The sequence below is a fragment of the Gopherus flavomarginatus genome, chromosome 3 (assembly GCF_025201925.1).
Source record: "Gopherus flavomarginatus isolate rGopFla2 chromosome 3, rGopFla2.mat.asm, whole genome shotgun sequence".
Taxonomy (NCBI): Eukaryota; Metazoa; Chordata; order Testudines; family Testudinidae; genus Gopherus; species Gopherus flavomarginatus.
In genome coordinates this window covers 141,520,397-141,542,151 of record NC_066619.1, presented here as the reverse complement: position 1 = coordinate 141,542,151, position 21,755 = coordinate 141,520,397, and the positions used below count along the sequence as shown (strand labels likewise).

Below are 21,755 nucleotides of genomic sequence, written 5' to 3'. Positions count from 1 at the left end.
ATTCGGCCCCACATGTGATTTAGGTGGCTAAATTCCTGTCTTTGCCTGGTTTGAGAATCTCTGGGGTTGAGATGGGAGATAGGTGTTTGGACGCCCAAGGGAGGCAGTGGTGCACATGCCCAGAGGCCGAAACAGACATCTAGCAAACTTTTATCCTGATAGTTTAGGCACCTACGGGGCTGAGGCAGGAGTTTTGGGCATCTGGCCCAAAACTGGGATTTAAGCACCTAACTTATGAGCACAGGACTTGTGCGGAGAGGCTGAGGGAACTAGGCTTGCTTAGTCTGCAGAAGAGAAGAGTGAGGGGGGATTTTGATAGCTGCTTTCAACTACCTGAAAGGAAGTTCCAAAGAGGATGGATCTAGACTGTTCTCAGTGGTGGCAGATGACAGAACAAGGAGTAATGGTCTCAAGTTGCAGTGGGGGAGGTTTAGGTTGGATATTAGGAAAAACTTTTTCACTAGGAGGGTGGTGAAGCACTGGAATGGGTTATCTAGGGAGATGGTGGAATCTCCATTCTTAGAGGTTTCTAAGGTCAGGCTTGACAAAGCCCTGGCTGGGATGATTTAGTTGGAGATTGGTCCTGCTTTGAGCAGGGGGTTGGACTAGATGACCTCCTGAGGTCCCTTCTGACCCTATGATTCTATTAACTTGTTTTGAGCATCCAGATCAGGGAGTATAAAGTGAGCTGCCAGATGTGCTTTCATTTATTTTAAGGAAATGAGGCTGCCAACTCTTTCTGGTTATGGGGTGGTGCAGGATGGATTCATTTAAGAGATTTAAATAAGTGATTTTAATCATGATTTAATTAAGCAAGCAGGAAACCTTGATTCAAAGCATTGATTTTCATCATGTTTTGCATTTGGACTTTTTAGTTATTTTTCTGAAGAAAGATTGATTCTTATTAGCTGGTAACCATTAAAACATATCGATTCACAATTATACTACACCTGGTGCTTCTTTTTGCTAACCAGGAGGATACCTTGTGGCCCAGATTCTAAAGGTATTTAGGCTCCTAACGTCCATTGAAATCAATGAGAGTTAGATGCCTAAAAACTTTGAGGATCTGGGCTCATATCATATATTTAATTAATCAGCGACATAGCGTAATTCACATTTATTCAGATGCTTAATTTTTTCTTCTTTTGTTATGTTAGAAAATGGTGAATGTTGGATTTCTTATTTAAAAACTTCATTTTTACTTGTGATTCAAGTTCTCTAGATGCCTATGCTTCAAGCAAATGGATGGAAATTAAAATTCAATTAAAATCCACGTTTTCCTTTAATTAAATGAAATTACCTTAAAAACGTTGAATTCATAGAAAAAAGTTTATCAAAACATACACTAAAGGGAAATGGAATATAGGAAATTGTTAAAATGAGGCCTTACTTAACTTTAAGTTTTAAATGTTTTAACTGACTTTTTCCTTCTTGTTATGTGTGATTAGTAAAAATAAGCAAAGGAATTTTGACATAAATGAAATGTCAGCTTGATTTACCTGCATATACTTGGGCTCTTCTCCACTCTGAAACCAAGCACAGACACAGAGATGAACACAGTCTGAAGAAGGCACAATTTCTAACTACGTTTTAATTATGAGAAAACAGAACTTACGAAGTTCAGCCAAGAGTTTCCCTAAAACAAACAAAGAAAAACGGACATGTTACTAGAGCTCGTGTTATAGAAACTAGCCCTTTACAGGATTCTTTATTATATGAATCCCCATTGCCTAGACAATTATCATAAACTAAACCCTTTTATTAACCTTAACTTAATGTTATTCCCAAAAAACAGCTGTAAAAAAATAACCAACTCTTAAATGTCTGAATGCCTGGACATTCCTAATGAAGTTTCCATCACTGGCTTTTTCCCAGCCACTATATCCTTGGTCACTGTCCACCTGTGGCTGGGAAGTGCCCTGCATCAGCCATGAAGGGGTTAACGAGCTTCTCTGGGCACAATCAGCCCCAACCCAGTACACTTGTGAGACATGCCAACCCTGGAGAAGGGCAGATCCTTACAATGGAGGATCCCAGATCACTCTGGAGTAAACAGAGCAAGAGCTCCCTAGTCCCAGGGCATAAGGGTTGTTTACTGGTTATGCTCCTGAGAACATCAGCCAGCCAGGCCCTCTGAGGAAGTAGAGGGACTGACTTTTCTGTATGGAGCACTGGGACCCAGCCTTGGTTGTTTGGACATACAAGAGACCAGATCTCTTCCCAGAGGCTCTTGACCTCTACACTGTCTGAGACTGAGCAGACACAGCCCTTTTTTGGGCTCTGGAGGCACTCTGTCCTTTTTTGGGGGGCTGCTTAACCCCCTCCTCTCCAGAAAGGGTGAGGGTCTCTAAGAGGTACAGATGGAGGGCTGTACCCTAAATCTGGAACCCAGACTACAGTAACTCTGCCATCCAGGAAAGGAAAGCAAAGATGAGAGGTGGTGCTCCTCTCACCCTAAGGGGGTGCTAGAGAGGTATAACCCATTGCACTACCCAATAGAGATTTGCTAAATTTTACATCACTGATTGTACAGTAAACGCTGGCGTCACATACACACACCTTCCCTCCTCCTGGTTGTGCAAATGGAATAGAGCCAGGTTTCTCTGAAGGGAAGATGGTGGCCCCCGACACATTGGAAAAACTGAAAAAAGATCTAATGTGTCTACTTTAATCTAGTCTCTATCATGCAGTAACAGTAATTGTATAGTTAACACTAAATGGCAGAATTAAAACCGTTTGGATGGTGTTACTGTGTGCTTCCAGACCTTAGCTTGTTGGGGATTTTTTATGCTGAATTAGTGTGATGTTTGCTTCTGGGATACATAAAACATTCACCTTTGAGTTAGAGATACATACTCCCAACCTGACTTACAGTTTAATGTAGTTTTTATCTGACACTAAAAATAGGTTTGGATTCATTAGTGAGATGTAAAGAATAGCTCCATTTGCTGCATTTCTCTCAACTGAAACAGTTTCACCCAAGGAATCTCCTACTATTACTTTACCTTTCTCTCTGTGCTGCATCCAACAATAGTAAATGGCTGGGGAAATGAGAAAACCCAGGACACTCAGGACCACAGCCAGAGCCACCATCCAGAGGGAAGTCCTTGGGAAAAACGGGTCTGGAAGAGAAAGCCTAATTAAGCTGGAAATAGTGAGAGAATTATGCCTCCAGCAGGACTTCTGCACACAAAAGTAACATAATGTGATTGGGCGGGAGAAACTTTCCTGAGACTCCAAATAAATTCCCTACTGAGATAAGGTTCCTTCACATTTCACTCTGAAACCAATGGAAGTGCAAGCTTTGACCTGTTACAGAACACAGTTAGGGCCTACCTACGTGATGAGAAGGAATTTCGTGGTAACCAAGGCAGGGGTCAACCATATTGCAGGCAAGTCCCTGGCATTTCTGTCTTTGCTCTGTAGATTGGCCCTACATAGGCAGAAACGAGTCTCTCAAAAAAACAAAAACACTTTGTTGATTTGCTTCTTCACTTGCAACATAGCCTTAATGCTCCTTCACACATGACATAATGCAATGCTTAGAATCATAGGGGTTCACTGGAACACTGCAAGTAACAACTCCAGCATCACAGCCAGGACTGAACTTCCTGACAGACCCTGCAGATCAAAAACAACATAATAAAGTACAATACACCTACTTAATGCTATGATAAAGATACAGCTCCATCTATTGGTGGAAGTGCTGTCTACACCCATCACCAAAACATTCCTCTCTCTAGTGGAATAATAATTTAAAACATTATTTCCTAATAGTTCAGGTAGTTTGCCATCTCTGGAGGTTTCCATGTTTGTCTACCTTCTCAAGTTATATATATATATATTTATATATATATTTAGTCAAGGAGACATTGCTCACGGTTGGATTTAGATTATCAGTGAGTGCAAAGTTCGTGTTTTCTAGGTTAGGCCTATTTGTTATGGCCAGACTGTCTGTTGAGACTACAGTGTGATGGAGCCTCGAGGACACCCTGGCAATTGCTCCTCCACAACCAATCTCCCATCACAGGGACCTGTTGGGGTACCTCCGTATCCACCTCTGCATCCCTTGGGAACAGAGACATATGAGCATCCTTAGAATTTGCCTTCCCCTTTCTTTCAATGAATCTGCACCCAGTTCTCATAAGAACAGCCAGACTAGGTCAGATCAATGGTCTATCTAGCCCAGTATCCTGTCTGCTGAAAGTGGCAAGTACCAGAGTTTCAGGCAGAGTGTGCAGAACAGGGTAATTTTGGAGACATCCACCCTTGCCTTTCCCTCCTTGCCTCTGATAGTGAGCGATTAAGGGTCACCAACATCTTGGCCAGCAGTCATTGATGGACATGTCTGCCATGAATTCATCTAGTTCTTTTTTGAACCCAGTTATATTTTTGGTCATCACAACTGCCTATGGCAATGAGTTCCACAGGTTAATTGTGTTGTATGAAGAAGTATTGCCTCTTGTTTGTATTAAACCTGTGGCCTATTAATTTCATCAAGTGATTTCTGGTTCTTCTGATATATGAAGGGGTAAATAACACTTCTGTATTACTTTTTCAATATTATTAATGATGTTATAGACCTCTATCATACCTACCTGAGTCATCTCTTTTCTGAACAGGTATAATCTTTTTAGTCTGTCCACATATGGAAGCTGGTCCATACCCCTTGATCATTTTTGCTACCCTTTTCTGAACCTTTTCCAGTTACACTATATCCTTTCTGAGATGGAGTGACCAGGATTACACACAAAAACAACACGGCACTTCCTCCGGCGGCTGTACTGTCCCCAGCCCCACCCAATGGGATGGGCACCAGGCTCACCAGCAGATGTCCCTGGTTGCACTAGTGTGTACGAGCAGTTTGCACACCCCTTGTCAGGAGACGCACATGGAATACTCTTTGAGCAGCCCTGGACGCATATACAGTATAACTTTAATATAAGCTTATCACTAGTAGTGTTTGTTGGCAATTACTTGCTCTGGCTGTGATGAGAACTGACCTGCTATGTAAATTGTTGATTCTTTTTCTTGGTTGAGGCGGGGATTCCTTATGTAACAATTCAAACCAGAATGTGTCCTTTCTTTTATAACAAAAGAAATCTGAGCTTCAAACAGGCCATTTTCCTGTTGGGATTTCGTTTGGGACAGTGATGGTACAAGCTGCCCACTAGAATCCCTCCACAGCATTTCAGGCTCTGGGTACCACCCACCCGATGTACACACCACACGGATCCCACCAGCCTCATAGTCAGCAATAGAGATGTGGGGCCCAGAGCCCAAACCTGGAAGAGAATAGAAGAAACCTCTATTAATCCTCCATCTTCATTTCTGTAAATATTCAGCAGAGAGTGAGAGTTTGCTCCTGAAGTAGAATAATAATAGTAAGTATTATGGTAGCACCTAGGAACTATCCAGGATCAGAGCCTTACCATGTTAGTCATTGTAGAAACATAGAGCAGTAGACAATCCTTGGTTTGAAGAGTTTACAGTTTAAATGGGTTAAGGGGAAGGGAAATAATATGAGCAGAATGATGGGCTCCAAATGGGGGGATAATACCATGACTTTTAGGTGGAGGGATGGTATTTCTTTTTAATTTTTGGTTGGTTTTTGAGAGGAGGGGAGGAGCTGAACCAGGAGACAAAGGAAAGAAGAGGGTTGTAGAAGGCAGGGGAGAGACAGTCAGGGCAAGGAAGAAGAGGGAGGGGAGGATGGTGGGAGAATATGGCAGCAGATGGCGTGAGGTTGAGGTAAGAAGACTGATGAAGGGCTGCAGCAAACAGCCAATGAGAACAGGGGAGATAATGTCCAGAGTGAATACTGTAGTCAGTACCCTGATGACATCATCAGTACCCATCAGTCCTTGCTGCAGAACTTGCCCTCGCTGCTTCTGTGTCTGCTTTGCTGGCTGGAGAACTTCGCTGTCCCCCGCTGTAATATATTTCTTTCCCGTTCGTAATGAGGTGGAGTGCCAAACTGGTTCCTATTGCCCCACAAGGGAACTTAATTTTTTCTACATTTCCATTGTAAGCAGAGTCAGGGTGGGCTCTGCTCTGACATCTGGTGGTGAATTGTTGGGAGTGTGGAAGGGAATTTCAGTAATTTGAATTGACACACCCACCCCGCCTGGCGTGGCCCGCAGCAGCCTGGGATGGTTGTTTTGACAGCTCTGGGATCCCCAGTTTCTTTGTTGTTGGGGCTGGAGGAGTAGAGTGTTGTTGCCCTGGTTGTGTGGATGAGGAACTGTGGGACTGCTTTGTGACAGAAATGTCTCACCATCAGGTGGGTGGTGCTTGCTAGACAAGGGACATGAGTGCCAAAACCCAGTGAATGGGGGAAGAGGTTGGGGATTGGTGTGTACTTGATGGTATGGGCTCCTTTTGAGGGTCTGGAATGCCAATTGCATGTTTTCCTCTCTCCACTGTTGAAGAGCAGAGCTAATTTTGAATCAATTAGGAGTCCATCTAGAGACTGCTGAGCTGAATTCATTGGGCCAATGGTGCAGCAGCACCAGGGCTCCCCTACTACAAGCTGAAATCACTAAAAGAGCTGAGCTTACTGAGCTGAGATCACTGAGTGCTGTGTTAACTAGTGGGGGAGCCTGAAGCTCTATTGCTAAGTGGCTGGCAGAGTGGAGCAGTTTGCAGCATGTTGGAGCAGCCCACGGAACAGTGAGCGGAGTGGAGCGGTTTGCGGGGACGGCTGGAGCGGCTCACGGGTCGGCTGGAGGAGAGGCACAGCTGGTGGAGTGGTGCTGGTCGTGGTGAAGGCTGCAGCAGAACTCCATGGAGAGGCGGAGTAGTTGGCCCCTGGCCCACGTAAGGTTCCCTTAACACCATGTGTACGCCCCCCCCCATTTCCACCCAGGCTGGGGCAGGGGGAGAAACTTTGCAGATAAACTTTTGAATTCTGGGGTGGCATTGACCAGAGACTTTTGGGTTGTTGGACTTTGGGGTGATTGGACTTAAGACCCTAAGGGGGAAAGGACATTGCCAAACGTACTTGGTGGTGGGTTTTTGCTTATGGTTTGTGTTATAATCCTGTTTGTGGTGTTTCTCCAACGTGATGCCACATTGTTTCCCTACTTTATTAAAAGGATTTTGCTACACTTGGACTCCGTGCTTGCGAGTGGGGAAGTATTGCCTCCTAGAGGCGCCCGGGGGGGTGGTATGTAATTGTTCCAGGTCACTGGGTGGGGGCTCGAGACGGTTTTGCATTGTGTTATTGAAATGGAACCCCTGGTTACTGAACCCGGCCCTTGTTGCTGCCAACTCAGAGAGGCAGAAGGGTTACACATTATTCATTGCCGTATTTTACATTACTGGGGAAAAAGAAGATAAACACTCCATCCTCATTAATGATGGAGTAAATCAAGCCTATGTAGATCTTGTAGCAGGCCTTGCCAAAAAACAAAACAAAACAAAAAACAAAACAACCCAAAGCACAGGATTGACTGTCCCTTATTTTGTTACTTCTGTGCAGAAGTAACATTCCATGGGGCACCAAAAATGCGCCCTGATGGTTCTTTAACAAAAAAGCTAATGTAATGGGAAATGAAGACGTGCAGGTCAGAGGATAAGAAGACTCCAGGAGAGAATCAATGGTATTATCACTATGTGCACAGAATCCAAGGTGAGAAGGGACCATTTTGTGATCATCTAGTCTGACCTCCTGTATAATGCAGGATACCGAACTGCTCCAAAATAATTAATACATCAGATCTTACTCAAATATCAAATCTCTATCAAATATTTGTTCCCCCTACAGATACTTTTAGACTGTAATGAAGTCAGCCATTAACCTTATTTTTGTGAAGCTAAATTGACTGAGCTTTTTTAATCCAGGCACGTTTTCTAATCATTTAATCATTCTCATAATTCTTCCCTGAATCCTCCCGAATTTATCAACATCCCTCTTTCATGGTGGGCATCAGAACTGGGCACGCTATTCCAGCAGCAGTTGCACCAGTGCCAGACAGTCTCTCTCTTCCTACTTGAGATCGCCCTGTTTATGCATCCCAGGGTCACATTAGGTCTTTTGGGAACAACTTACATTTAGCTGATTATTCACCATGACCCCCAAATCTTGTTTTAGAGTCACAGCTTCCCAGGATAGAGTCCCCCTCCTGTAAGCATGGCCTGCATTCTTTGGTCCTAGACATATACATTTAGCCTATTCTTCACTTGTGTCCAGTTTACCAAGCAATGCAGATCACTCCGAATCAGTGACCAGTTCTCTTCATTATTGACCATTCCCCCATTTTTTGTGTCATTTGCAAAATTTATCAGTGGTGATTTTGTTTTCTTCCAGGTCACTGATAAAAATGCTAGATGACACAAGGCCAAAAACTGATCCCTGCAGGGCTCCACTGGAAATACACATCTGATGATGATTCCCCATTTATAATTATATTTTGAGACTTATCAGTTAGCCAGTTTTTAATTTATTTAACGTGTGCCATGTTAATTTTATATAATCATTTTTTAGTTAAAATGTTGTGTGGTACAAAGTCTAACACGTTACAGATGTCTAAGTATATTATGTCAACATTATTACCATAGAATCATAGAATATCAGGGTTGGAAGGGACCTCAGGAGGTCATCTAGTCCAACCCCCTGCTCAAAGCAGGACCAATCCCCAACTAAATCATCCCAGGCAGGGCTTTGTCAAACTGGGCCTTAAAAACCTCTAAGGAAGGAGATTCCATCACCTCCCTAGAGAACCCATTCCAGTGCTTCACCACCTTCTTAGTGAAAAAGTTTTTCCTAATATCCAACCTAAGCCTCCCCCACTGCAACTTGAGACTGTTACTCCTTGTTCTGTCATCTGCTACCACTGAAAACATTCTAGATTCATCCTCTTTGGAATCCTCTTTCAGGTAGTTGAAAGCAGCTATCAAATTCCCCCTCATTCTTCTCTTTTGCAGACTAAATAAACCCAGTTCCCTCAGTCTTGCCTCATAAGTCATGTGCTCCAGCCCCCCCTAATCATTTTGTTGCCCTCTGCTTGACTTTTTCCAATTTTTCCATATCATTCTTGTAGTATGGGGCCCAAAACTGGACACAGTACTCCAGATGAGGCCTTACCAATGCCGAATAGAACGGAATGATCATGTCCCTTGATCTGCTGGCAATGCCCCTACTTATACAGCCCAAAATGCCATTAGCCTTCTTGGCAACAAGGGCACACTGTTGACTCATATCCAGCTTCTCGTCCACTGTAACCCCTAGGTCCTTTTCTGCAGAACTGCTTCCTAGTCATTCGGTCCCTAGTCTGTAACAGTGAATGAGATTCTTCCGTCCTAAGTGAAGGACTCTGCACTTGTCTTTGTTTAACCTCATCAGGTTTCTTTTTGCCCAGTCCTCTAATTTGTCTAGGTCCCTCTGTATCCTGTCCCTACCCTCCAGCGTATCTACCACTCCTCTCAGTTTAGTGTAATCTGCAAACTTGCTGAGACTGCAGTTCACATCATCCTCCAGATCATTAATGAAGATATTGAACAAAACCGGCCCCAGGACCGACCCTTGGGGCACTCTGCTTGAAACTGGTTGCCAACTAGACATGGAGCCATTGATCACTACCCGTTGAGCCCGACGATCTAGCCAGCTTTCTATCCACCTTATAGTCCATTCATCCAGCCCATACTTCTTCTCAACCAAACTTGTTATCGTGTCAACAAAGATATTGTTAGTTTGACAGGATCTATTTTCCATAAACCAATGTTGATTTGTACTAATTATATAATTATCTTTAAAAAGAATGAGGAGTACGTGTGGCACCTTAGAGACTAACAAATTTATGTCATCAACGTAACACAAGCAGAGTAGGGGTGTTAGGGGACGAGAGCTGAGGAAGCGTTGTTCTAAGTTAGCCATAAAGGTGTTGGCATACTGTGGGGCCATGCGGGTACCCATAGCAGTGCCGCTGACTTGAAGGTATATATTGTCCCCAAATGTGAAATAGTTATGGGTAAGGACAAAGTTACAAAGTTCAGCCATCATGTTTGCCATGACATTATTGGGGATACTGTTCCTGATGGCTTGTAGTCCATCTCTCTGTGGAATGTTGATGTAGAGGGCTTCTACATCCATAGTGACTAGGATGGTGTTTTCTGGAAGATCACCAATGGATTGTAGTTTCCTTAGGAAGTCAGTGGTGTCTCGAAGATAGCTATGTGGAAGTACAGAAAGAACTGACATGGATTTGTAGGGGATCTTCATGCATGACAGTCTCTGTTAGCAAGAGTTAGGCTAACTGTAACCCTAATAACACGAGATTTGTACAAGCAAGGATTGCGTGAGGCGAGTGGAAAAGAACTGTGTGAGAAGTTGTTTTTCAACCTTGTGTAGATAATACAATATGTAGACAGGCATCTCTTAAGTGAGAAAAACAAGATATCAGGATGACCTATGTATAAACAAAATGCAGCTGTTGCTTATTATTATCTGTAACAAAAGTATAAATGCTTGCTGTAATTGTTTACCTGTGGAGAGACCTGTCTAGGAAGTGGAGACCCTATGTTCTAGTGCACTCTCTTCCTGTTGTAGCTGCTAAACAGAATAAAGTATCTGACTCTGCTGCACCCAAACAAAAAGCGAGAACTGAGTTTTTCTCCGACAGCTAGGACTGCTGGTAGCGTAGGGCCTGAGGAGAGAGTCTACATAGCCAGACAATCCTGCTGTCAGGGTGCAATGCCTGAGATGATGAGGCATCCAGGATTTCCAGGTTTATGGATCTTGGGTAGCAGATAGAATACTCCTGGTCGGGGATTTAGGGGTGTGTCTGTGCAGATTTGTTCTTGTGCTTTTTCAGAGAGTTTCTTGAGTAGATGGTGTCGTTTCTTTTGGTAACCCTCAGTGGGATCAGAGGGTAATGGCTGGCAGCCTCTCGTTTATATTCCAACCTATTCATGATGATGACAGCACCTCCTTTGCCAGCCTTTTTTATTATGATGTCAGAGTTGTTTCTGAGGCTATGGATGGCACTGTGTTCTGCACGGCTGAGGTTATGGGGCAGGTGATACTGTTTCTCCACAATTTCAGCCCGTGCACATTGGTGGAAGCACTCTATGTAGAAGTCCAGTATTGTTTGAACCTTCAGGGGGAGTCCACCCAGAATCTTTCTTTTTGTAGTGTTGCTAGGAAGGTCTCTGTGGATTAGTATGCTGTTCAGAGGTGTGTTGGAAATATTCCTTGAGTCAGAGACGTCAAAAGTAGGATTCTAGGTCAGCACAGAACTGTATTATGTTCGTGGGGGTGGAGGGGCAGAAGGAGAGGCCCCGAGATAGGACAGATTCTTCTGCTGGGCTAAGACTATAGTTGGATAGTTTAACAATATTGTTGGGTGGGTAAATGATGTTAGGGGGCTTATTCCTTCACCCTCTCACTTCCCTGGTCCTTCTCACATGAACAGAGAGCAACAATACCCGAAGTCCAAAGGTGCAAACAATTCGATGTTCATTGGGGTGAACTTCCAGCAAGCATGATTCCAGTTTCCTTCCTCGGTGTCCCCCTTCCCAGCTTTGACATCACAGAGCCTTGCCTGTGTCCCTGTTTCTGTTCCCATCCCCTGTTCCCATTTCCCCCTTTAGCAAAACATGATCCCAATTCCCCCATCCTCAGTCTCTGTTCCCATTTCCCCCCCACACTTCCTGACTGACTGCAGACTATATAGTAAAACTTGAATTCTGCTTAGCTATACCTTAACCAATCATTTTACTGAAATTTAACTAACCAATCCTAACATATTGTAACATGGTTATTTAACCAATTGTATCCCACCACCTTAATTAGTTTACACCCAGCAAAATTAATTATACAGAAGACAGAAGCTATCACAGAACCAGACAAAGACCATGCAAATAAACATACAAAACAATACAGAAGTGAGGATTTCTAAACTACAATTATACAGACATAAGGGTTTTCCAGCTGTGTCTATTGATAAGTGAGTTCCTACCAGACAGGACTCTAACAAACTAAGTTTCCTTTTACATCTTCTAGGCTCTTCCCTTTCTCTGGAGGTGATAAATCGGATCACCTTCCTAACAGCCCCTGATTGTCTTATTTCAACATGACTAAACAGGGCCTCAGACTGTCACAGTAAGAGAAGGCCCTTACACAGACAGACGGTGATTTTTTATTCTTTCTTTTATCTCTCTATAACTAGCTAAGTGATAAGAATACACCTAAATTCTTAAAGTATAGGCCTTTGCAGACAGGCCTGAATATCTGTATCCTAACAAAGGGAGCCACTGTTGTGGCTCCTTGTGGCATGTAGTAGTTTAGATAGTTTAGTGTCCTTTTTCCGTTGTAGAGAAGCAAAGTGTGTGTTGTAAATGGCTTATCTAGTTTTGTAAAGTCCAGCCACTAGGAAGTTTGTGTGGAAGGTTGATTTTTTATGAGAGTATCCAGTTTTAAGAGCTAAATGTAGATAGGGTGCTTTCCCTGTTTGCTGTTTAGGATGTTGATCAGGTGGTTCTAATAGCCCACCTTAACTGATTACTCTTGTTACAGTTGGTATGGCAACACCCATTTTTTCATGTTCTCTTTATATATTGTGATACAGCATGGCCAGAGGGCAGCAGGAGAGTGTTAGCAGGGAGCCTTATTCCCTGCAAGGGGAGGAAGGTTTGCTATAGATTAACTAGAGCACCTGAAGCCAATTAGAGTACCAGCAGTCAGTCGTGTGATAAAACCCCCCTGCTTCAGTCAGACAGTGTGGGAGTTGGAGCAAGAAGGTTTGGTTGGAGCAGAGAGCAGTTTGAAGGAGTTGGAGCAGAGAACAGTTCTGAAGAGAGACAAAAGGAAAGTTTGGAGGAGTGCTGCGGTGGGCTGAGAAATCCAAAAGAAACCCTAGGTAAGGGGCACCTGGCTTGTGTAGAAGGAGGGCAAGAAGCCCTTTCCCAAGCTGAAGGGCAGGAGAGGGAAGTAGCCCAGGGGAAGGAACCGCTAGTTCAAGTGGTTCACCACAAACCTCAGGGCCCCTGGATTGGGACCTGGAGAAGAGGGCGGGCCCAAGTCCCTCCCTCTCCACTCCCCTCCTCAAGGACACTAGTGGGGTAATTAAAATACCGGTTCAGAGGCAAGCAATGGCGCCCTGAACCTTCCCCAAAGAAGAGAAAGCGCAAGACCCAGCATAACAGTACCAGCAATTTGCCACAATATATATCTTCCTACTTTATTTTCCACTACATGCATCCAATGAAGTGGGCTTTAACCCATGAAAGCTTATGCTCAACTAAATTTGTTAGTTTCTAAAGTGCCACAAGTATTCCTGTTCTTTTTGCTGATACAGACTAACACGGCTACCACTCTGATAATTATCTTTAATTCTTTGTTAATCAAGTTCCATATCAGCTGCTCCATTCTCTTGTTGAGGATTGGTATTAGGTTGACGGGCCTATAAATACCCAGGACAACCACATTTATACTTTTAAAAAAATGGTACACCACTAGCATTCTTCCAGACTTGTGGAACTTCCTTAATGTTCCAAGACTTGTTGAAAAATCAACATTGTTTCAGAGAACTCCTCACGGAACTCTTTTACAACTCTTGTATGAAAAGGAACTCTTGGATGCAAAGGAATCAATTTTGAAGCACTTAGAGGAGAGGAAAGTGATCAGGAACACTCAGCATGGATTCACCAAGGGAAAATCATGCCTGACTAACCTACTTGCCTTCTATGAGGAGATAATTGGCTCTGTGGATGAGGAGAAAGCAGTGGACATGTTATTCCTTGACTTTACCACACTATTCTTGCCAGCAAGTTAAAGAAGTATGGGCTGGATGAATGGACTATAAGGTGGATAGAAAGCTGGCTAGATCGTCAGGCTCAACGAGTAGTGATCAACAGCTCCATGTCTAATTGGCAGCCGATTTCAAGTAGAGTGCCCCAGGGGTCGGTCCTGGGACCAGTTTTGTTCAATATCTTCATTAATGATCTGGAGGATGGCGTGGACTGCACTCTCAGCAAGTTTGCAGAGGACACTAAACTGGGAGGAGTGGTATTTACGCTGGAGGGTAAGGATAGGATGCAGAGGGATCTAGACGAATTAGAGGATTGGACCAAAGAAATCTGATGAGGTTCAGCAAAGACAAGTGCAGAGTCCTGCACTTAGGATGGAAGAATCCCAATCACTGTTACAGACTAGGGACCGAATGGCTAAGCAGCAGTTCTGCAGAAAAAGACCCAGGGGTTACAGTGGACAAGAAGCTGGATATGAGTTAACAGTGTGCCCTTGTTGCCAAGAAGGGTAACAGTATTTTGGGCTGTATAAATTGCCAGCTGATCGAAGGATGTGATCATTCCCCTCTGTTCGACATTGGTGAAGCCTCATCTGGAGTACTGTGTCCAGTTTTGGGCCCCACACTAGAAGAAGGATGTGGAAAAATTGGAAAGAGCCCAGCAGGGGGCAACAAAAATGAGTAGGGGGGCTGGAGCACATGACTCATGAGGAGAGGCTGAGGGAACTGGGATTGTTTAGTCTGCAGAAGAGAAGAGTGAGGAGGGATTTGATAGCTGCTTTCAACCACCTGAAAGGGGTTCCAAAGAGGATGGATCTAGACTGTTCTCAGTGGTACCAGATGACAAAACAAGGAGTAACAGTCTCAAGTTGCAGTGGGGGAGGTTTAGGTTGGATATTAGAAAAAAACTTTTTCACTAGGAGGGTGGTGAAGCACTGGAATGGGTTACCTAGGGAGGTGGTGGAATCTCCTTCCTTAGAGGTTTTTAAGGTCAGGCTTGACAAAGCCCTGGCTGGGATGATTTAGTTGGGGTTGGTCCTGCTTTGAGCAGGGGGTTGGACTAGATGACCTCCTGAGGTCTCTTCCAACCCTGATATTCTAAGATTCTATGAAATTATCTGGACCTGCTGATTTAAAAGGGTCTGACTTTAGAAGCTTCTGTTTGATATTCTCCAGAGATACTAGTGGAACGGAAAGAGTGTTATCATGACAATAAAATGGGACTATTTCATCTGTTTCCATGGATACAGAACAGAAAAATTTATTGAACTCTTCTACTTATTCTGCATTACTACTTATAATTCTACTATTTCCATGTAATAATGGATCAATACCATTCTCAGAAGTAATTTTGTTCCTAATATATTTAAAAAATCTGCTGGCCATAGCTTTCTTCTTATGCCCTTGTCTTCCCTTATCAATCTTCTACAATTCCAAACTTCAGATCTGAATGAATTATTACCACTTTCCCCTTTCTTCCATCTTTTTCTAGCTGCCTTCACTTACCCTTTAAAACTATCATTTCTTAAGCAGCATGGTTTTTTTTTACTTTTGGGGGTATAGTGGTATAGGTGGCCCACTCCAGCAGGGGGAGGGGCAGAAGCAGGCAGGGAGACTGTGCAAACCTTCAGCCAATTAGGGGAGGCTCGTTAGGAGCCAGACAGGAAGCAGCTGTGGGGGCAGCCCAGGTATAAGGGGCTGCCCAGGAGAGCAGAGGAGAGTCATTTCCTCACAAGCAAGGGCAGAGGATTGGCTCTCAGGGATAGCAGCACTGGTCAGGCTCAGGGGAGCAGAGGGTAAGCTCCAGGCTGAGGCCCCTGATAAAAAGAGCCAAGAAGGTATGACGGGAAGTGGGCCAGGGAGCGTGAGCAGTAGAGGCGAGAGCAGGAGGGCAGGACCTGGCTGCTGCCAGAGGGTCCCAGGGTTGGGATCCCGAGTAGTGGGTGGGCCTGGGTCTCCCCCTCCCCCCTTGCACTGCACCTGGCATGGAGAAGCCTGGTCCTATGCAGACTGTTGCTGGCCCCTGAGGCAAGGGGCTAGACTTTGGGACTGCAGTTGACCACGGCGGCAGGTGCGGACTGAGGACTGCAGATACCCTGCCCGGAAGGGGGGGAGGACTGAGTTGGGGGCACAGCTGGAGGGCTGTGCTCTGAAGAGGATGCCATGGTCCAAGAGCAACGTGGGTCCCAAGGAAGGTGGAGACAGCAGAGAGAGCAGCAATGGGTGAGACACCACCCACAGAGGGTGTGCCGGAGCTGGACTAAGCTAATTCCCAGAGTAACCAGCAGGAGGCGCTGCGGTGGTGCATCTGCGCCCCCTTACATGGGGCATCTACTAAGGTGTTCTCAAATGGTTCCCAATTATTACATTTTTCTGATTAAATTCTTCCTCTCAGCTCATCTAGCTCATAATTGTTTTCAGCTTTATGAAATAGGCCCTATTAAGCCATATATCAAGAACTAAACCACATGTTCAGTCTCTTACTCATGAAAAAATTTTGAGGTTCCATTCTTTGGTCCACTTTTCTTCTTCTTATGTTTCATACAATAGCTATAAAGGCAAGCTGAGCACAGAAATCACTGATCTCGTTATACAAAACTTCACACTATTATAGCACCTGTTGTTGCCCACTCTCACAGTACAGGGCAACTGCACCGAATTTCCCCTGTATGCTCCACCAAGGACACCCACTCTCAGGCTTCCAGCTCCTTAGCAATCACATCTTTTGGGTGGAAACACACACTCATTCCCTCTGGAAAACGGGATTCCCAGGCTACATAGTTCTCTCCGTACACTGTGATTTCCCCAGCAAGTCAGACTGCCTGCACAGGCCTGCTTTGCTTTTCTCCTCAGAGGCTAAAACCAGTATATTTGCCCACAGTTATAAGGTACCACACAGCTCTTTCTAAGCAAGCATGTCAATTCCTAAGGTGAAAACTTTGCAGAGATTATTAAAACATTAAAAGACCCTACATGCAGGCAAATAGCTTGTCAGGAATCACGCAACTCCAGCAAGGGTTCTGGTAGGGTTTGGTCCTTCAATTCCCACCAAGGGGGTTTTCTGTTATCTCAAGATCATCACCGCTGCTAGTGCAGAACAACCATCCCATGACTCTCCGAGTCACTCCTTTATACAGTCTGGGCCTCTGATCTTGTCCTCATGTAACTGGTGATCAGCAGACAAAGGTCCCCTCTTCAGGGTAGAGCTTTAAAAGGCTCAGTTCTTGCATTATCAGAAGGGATACCTTTGTACTCCCCCTTAGAGATTTCCTGAGAAACCCACTTAACTAAAAGTTCATTCTTGGCTAGCCAATTGTTTCAAATTGTCCTTTGAAGTTCACATCACTTCCTAGGGTTTACAGTAGTCACGTCTACCCTCCAGAGAAATTACATACAATCCCAAAATAACACAACCACCTTTGAATTTCAATGCCTAAAATACTTCAACTTAATTCAATAAGGTTGGCCAGAATATTGCAGGAAATGGCCACCTCTGTCACACTCACTGTGTTGAATGGGCCCTTCACAGGTTGCAATTCCTGTCAGTGAAGGTCAAAAGAGAAGTTTCAAGAAAAATAAGAAAAGAACAGAGAAAAGAGAGGATGAAAAGCAAAAGGAGATGGAAGCCAGCCAAAGACCAAAAAGGAAATTGCAGCCTGCAATCACTGGGACCGTCACAAAACTGCTCATTTAATTGTGCGGGGGAGGGGGGAGTGTGAGTGGTAAAACATCTGGTTGTTTGGGGAAAATGGATGTGTTTGATAGCTCAGTAGAAGACTAGCCCACCTGTACTGAGAGACTGGAACAATATATAATAGCTCAGGGGTAGGCAAAATTGGTATGCACCTAATTTTAATTTGCCTGATAGTTGGTATTTTTCCATCTTTGTAGTCTGTTGTTTTCCTTTTCCAAAACATCCCCAGCTCCAAAAACTGCTTTTTTTTCTGTCTTGGCCTTCACTGTTCTGGCTGTTATCTTTGCAGCCCTGTGACTCACTTAGTTCTTTTTTTTTTTTCTCGCAGCTGGTCAAGCGGGGGTTAACCCCCCCCTTCTGTCTTGGCAGGTAGCAGCTGGCCTTGGGCTAAAGTTCTATCATCTTTGCATTAAGTTTGTTAGTTGTAGTATTAAATTCATTCGTTCTCTGCTCCTTTCTTCTGTTTCTCTTCCCCTCGGCCTCTCGTACCTGCTTGCAATAGTGTTGGCCAAATACAGTGCTCATCTGTCTTTCCTAAAAACTCACTAAGGGAAGAGGGTCAGCAATATAATATTAAAAAAGCAGTTAAAGCTAAAAAAGCAGCACACCCTTCTTAAAAACCTTTTGTAAATATTCAAATTAATTTTATTCAGATACTTTAAATGTTGTAATTATAAGTATATATTAGTTTTAATTAATGTATTTTCAAACTGGGTTAAGGCCTTCCCTTGCAAAAGGGCAAATGCCAAAACTGTTATAAAAGTGTTGCTTAAAAATTTTGTACCACAATTTGGCATATCTGTAAGTATCAACAGTAACTGTAAAACTCATTTTACTAAACAAATAGTAAAAAAAATGCAGTAAAACGTAAAAATAAAATTATAAAAAACAAACTGGCCAAAATGTGTGCAAAAACAAGCTTAAAATGGCCAAATGCCCTGCCATTAGCATTAATAAGCATAAGGGCCACCCCCAACCAAAAAACTAAACTTAGCCCACATAAAATTCTAACAGGGCGCCCAATGCAACTTCCAGCAGTGCTTCCTCTAGCCCTTGCCCAAATAAACATTCATTTAATAAATAACACAATGCTTAATTACTGCCGTGCACTAATAAATTGTGTCAGGTCTTTTTATACACAGGTAAAAAAAGCACTACCCCAAAATCCTAAGCAAGCCTGCCACTCGCTAAAACCAAAAACCGGGTCTACATAAAGGTCCATCAACATCTAACCACGTCCTGTTCACTACCAACATCGTTGTAAAGTGCCAAAAACTAACTGCCTAAACCCAGGCTTCTCATTGCAAAAGGGCCCCTCCAGCTCAAAATAACCCTCCAACTGCTAATCAGCCTGTCCCTCCTTTTAATACTTTTTCCTCCTAAACAGAAAAAAAAAAGAAAAAAAAAAGAAAAGGGTAAAATGCTAATAACCTCTCCCTTGTCCACTAACAAAACCCCCATACATCCACCATCTGCTGGAGGAACCCAGTTATTACAGGGTAACGGGCTGGTAACCTCTCCCCTGTATAATGCTAAACCACGACTGTTCCAAAAAAAAAAAAACAAAAAAAAAGGTACATTCATTTCACTAAAATTGCCAAAGTCCAGGGAGCCTTAATTACAAAAAACATTAAAAATTGGACCTGGTAAAAAACACAAAGTATCATAACCTGGCAAAAAAAAACCCTTGTTCATTCTAACCATGCTTTGTTATTGTATTTAATTGAACCCTGTTGTGGAAAACTGACCACACAGTTGATTTTGGATCAGACAGCCTGAGGCTCCGTCATTGATCAATCAAACATGGATGCATGGGGGAGTCAGCCAAGGCAGCTGACCCCCCCCCCCCCCGACAGATAAAATGCGAGAGCTTATATAGGATAACACCACAAAAATTACATATACTTCCTTAAAGTTTTACATCCATATAAGGAATAAAGCAAAGCAAGCCTTCCTGTTTCTCTTAGTTCTGCCCTTTGTGGTTTCTTGCTCTGTCACGGGGCATCTATTAATCACAGTCTGTTACAAAGGTTAATTCTACTTTTATAATTTCTACGGTTAGTTTTGCTTTTATGATTTTTGTCTACCCTTCTCCTTTTACCTCCCCTCGCTTTTCTCCTTCCTCCAGGCCACACATACAGTTCACCTGACCAAAGTTTAGGCCCCAGACCATTTTTCCTCCACAACCCCAAAAGGTTGTACCATATAAGCTAAAGTCAAAAATACAACATTGAATAAAAATAAATAAATAAAGGTTTTTAATTAATAGTTGTGCTAAAAATCACAAAAAAAGTGTAAAAATTAAAAAAAAACCAAACATGTGAGCTAATTTTTGGTGGCACTCACGCTGTTCGGGTCCCGGCTCTACATTTTAATTTAATTTTAAATGAAGCTTCTTAAACATTTTAAAAACCTTATTTACTTTATATACAACAGTAGTTTAGTTATATATTATAGACTTATAGAAAGAGACTTTCTAAAAATGTTAAAATGTATGACTGGCATGAGAAACCTTACATTAGAGTGAATAATTGAAGCCTCGGCACAGCACTGCTGAAAGGTCGCCGACCCCTGTAATAGCTAATGGTCTAACTGAGGAGAAAAATTAGTGGTGGCTATGTGACAGTAAGTCAGAAAGGGGTAAGCAACTTGCCGGCTAAATGACCCAAATTCTACCTTTAAACACATATTAAGAAAGTACGTAAATAGTAATTAGGGCTATTCCTTACCAAGAGCTATCACAGCCATGTCAGATAGACTAGAGCTTTGAAATGTAGACTTTTTATTGTTAAAGAATAGGAAGAAGATAGTGACTGTAGTAGCGTATGTTTAACTATATCTTGTTAGAGGTTAACAGTGTAACCAGACGGTTCCTGTCTGTCACTATGTTCTATTGATTCAGAGATCAAAAGGGAATATTAACAGTAGACGAACTCTGAATGTGGTAATATTGTCTTCATTTCTCTTTGAAGTCTGCAATAAAAAAACCCTGTAAATGGTGGGAGATGGGCAATTGCCTTATGCTAATCCAAATAGCCAATTACCAGTGATGCTCGGGAAATAGGAGGTCTACTTCAAAGCCACAATACTTCACCTATTATTCACCTACTGTCAAGAGGCTGCTAGAGAAAACTCTTAGACTCTGATCCTATTATCTCAGATCTGCTTAAACCTCAAGGGAAGTTTGCGTCACAAAACTGAGGTTTCCTGTCCCATCTGGAGCATCCTGACTTTGGACTGTAACCTATGGACTAATTCTGAAAGAACATTTGCAACTCTAAAGCTCACCATCTCTAAGATTAAACTGACCTAAGAATTTATTCATATTTGTATGTATAATAATCTTTTAACGTATACTCTTTTCTTTTGTAATAAATCTTAGTTTAGTTAAGAAGAATTAGCCTTAAACATATGCTTGGGTAAGATCTGAAATATTTATTGATCTGGTGGGCAATGTGTCTGATACTTTGGGATTGCTAGAACTTTTTATATGAGGAACAAGATTTTCAGTAAACTTCATCATATTTGATTTGGCTGTCTGGGTGGAAACCCGAGGCTAGGGTGCCTTAAGGGAGCTGTGTTTGGCTTCTGGGTAAATGGTAAGGTATTGTAGAAGATGCATTGTTGCTGGCTTGGTGAATCTAAGTACACCTCTACCTCGATATAACGCTGTCCTTGGGAGCCAAAAAATCTTACCGCATTATAGGTGAAACCGTGTTATATTGAACTTGCTTTGATCCGCCAGAGTGCGTAGCCTGCCCGGAGCACTGCTTTACCATGTTATATCCCAATTCGTGTTATATCGGGTCGCGTTATATCAGGGTAGAGGTGTATTAGACATAACCTCCAGTTTGGGGGATCATCTGCCCCATTCTTTGCAGATTGCCCTGATTTAGCAATCTGTGGGGCCCCCTTTTGACCTCAGTCACAGGCTAACACTTACAACCTGCCACACAGCCTAACGACTCTTACTAAACCAGCAGACAAAACATTTGCCAAGATTGTGGAAATTCTAAAGGACAATTTTATTTGAAACACCCTGTTCACAATGAGATTTAATTCCTCATTTCAGGAAGGATGTGGACAAATTGGAAAGGGGTACAGTTACGATTTAAGTTCTGGAAAACCTATTTTACAGCAAAAGATTTAAGGAGCTCAATCTTAGAACAATTAAGAGGTGACTTTATCACAGTCTATATTCACTACCATAGGGAGGAGGTTTCTGATTGTACAGGGTCCTCTAATCTCCCAAGACATAACAAGATCCAATGGTGGGAACATTAGACCAAAAAAATAAGGCACACATTTATAAC

General features: G+C 43.0%; 1 protein-coding gene across 1 annotated transcript in view; it reads right to left on the bottom strand.

Moving 5' to 3' along the window:
• Nucleotides 1-21,755, bottom strand: part of LOC127048446 (butyrophilin subfamily 1 member A1-like) — a 64,278-nt gene that overhangs the window by 8,599 nt on the left and 33,924 nt on the right. Inside the window, exons 4-7 of the mRNA XM_050948279.1 lie at nucleotides 5,004-5,285; nucleotides 3,006-3,122; nucleotides 1,616-1,636; nucleotides 1,500-1,526 (exon numbers count right to left, since the gene is read on the bottom strand). Coding sequence (XP_050804236.1) covers nucleotides 1,500-1,526; nucleotides 1,616-1,636; nucleotides 3,006-3,122; nucleotides 5,004-5,285 — 447 coding nt within the window. The remainder of the gene's footprint in view (nucleotides 1-1,499; nucleotides 1,527-1,615; nucleotides 1,637-3,005; nucleotides 3,123-5,003; nucleotides 5,286-21,755) is intronic.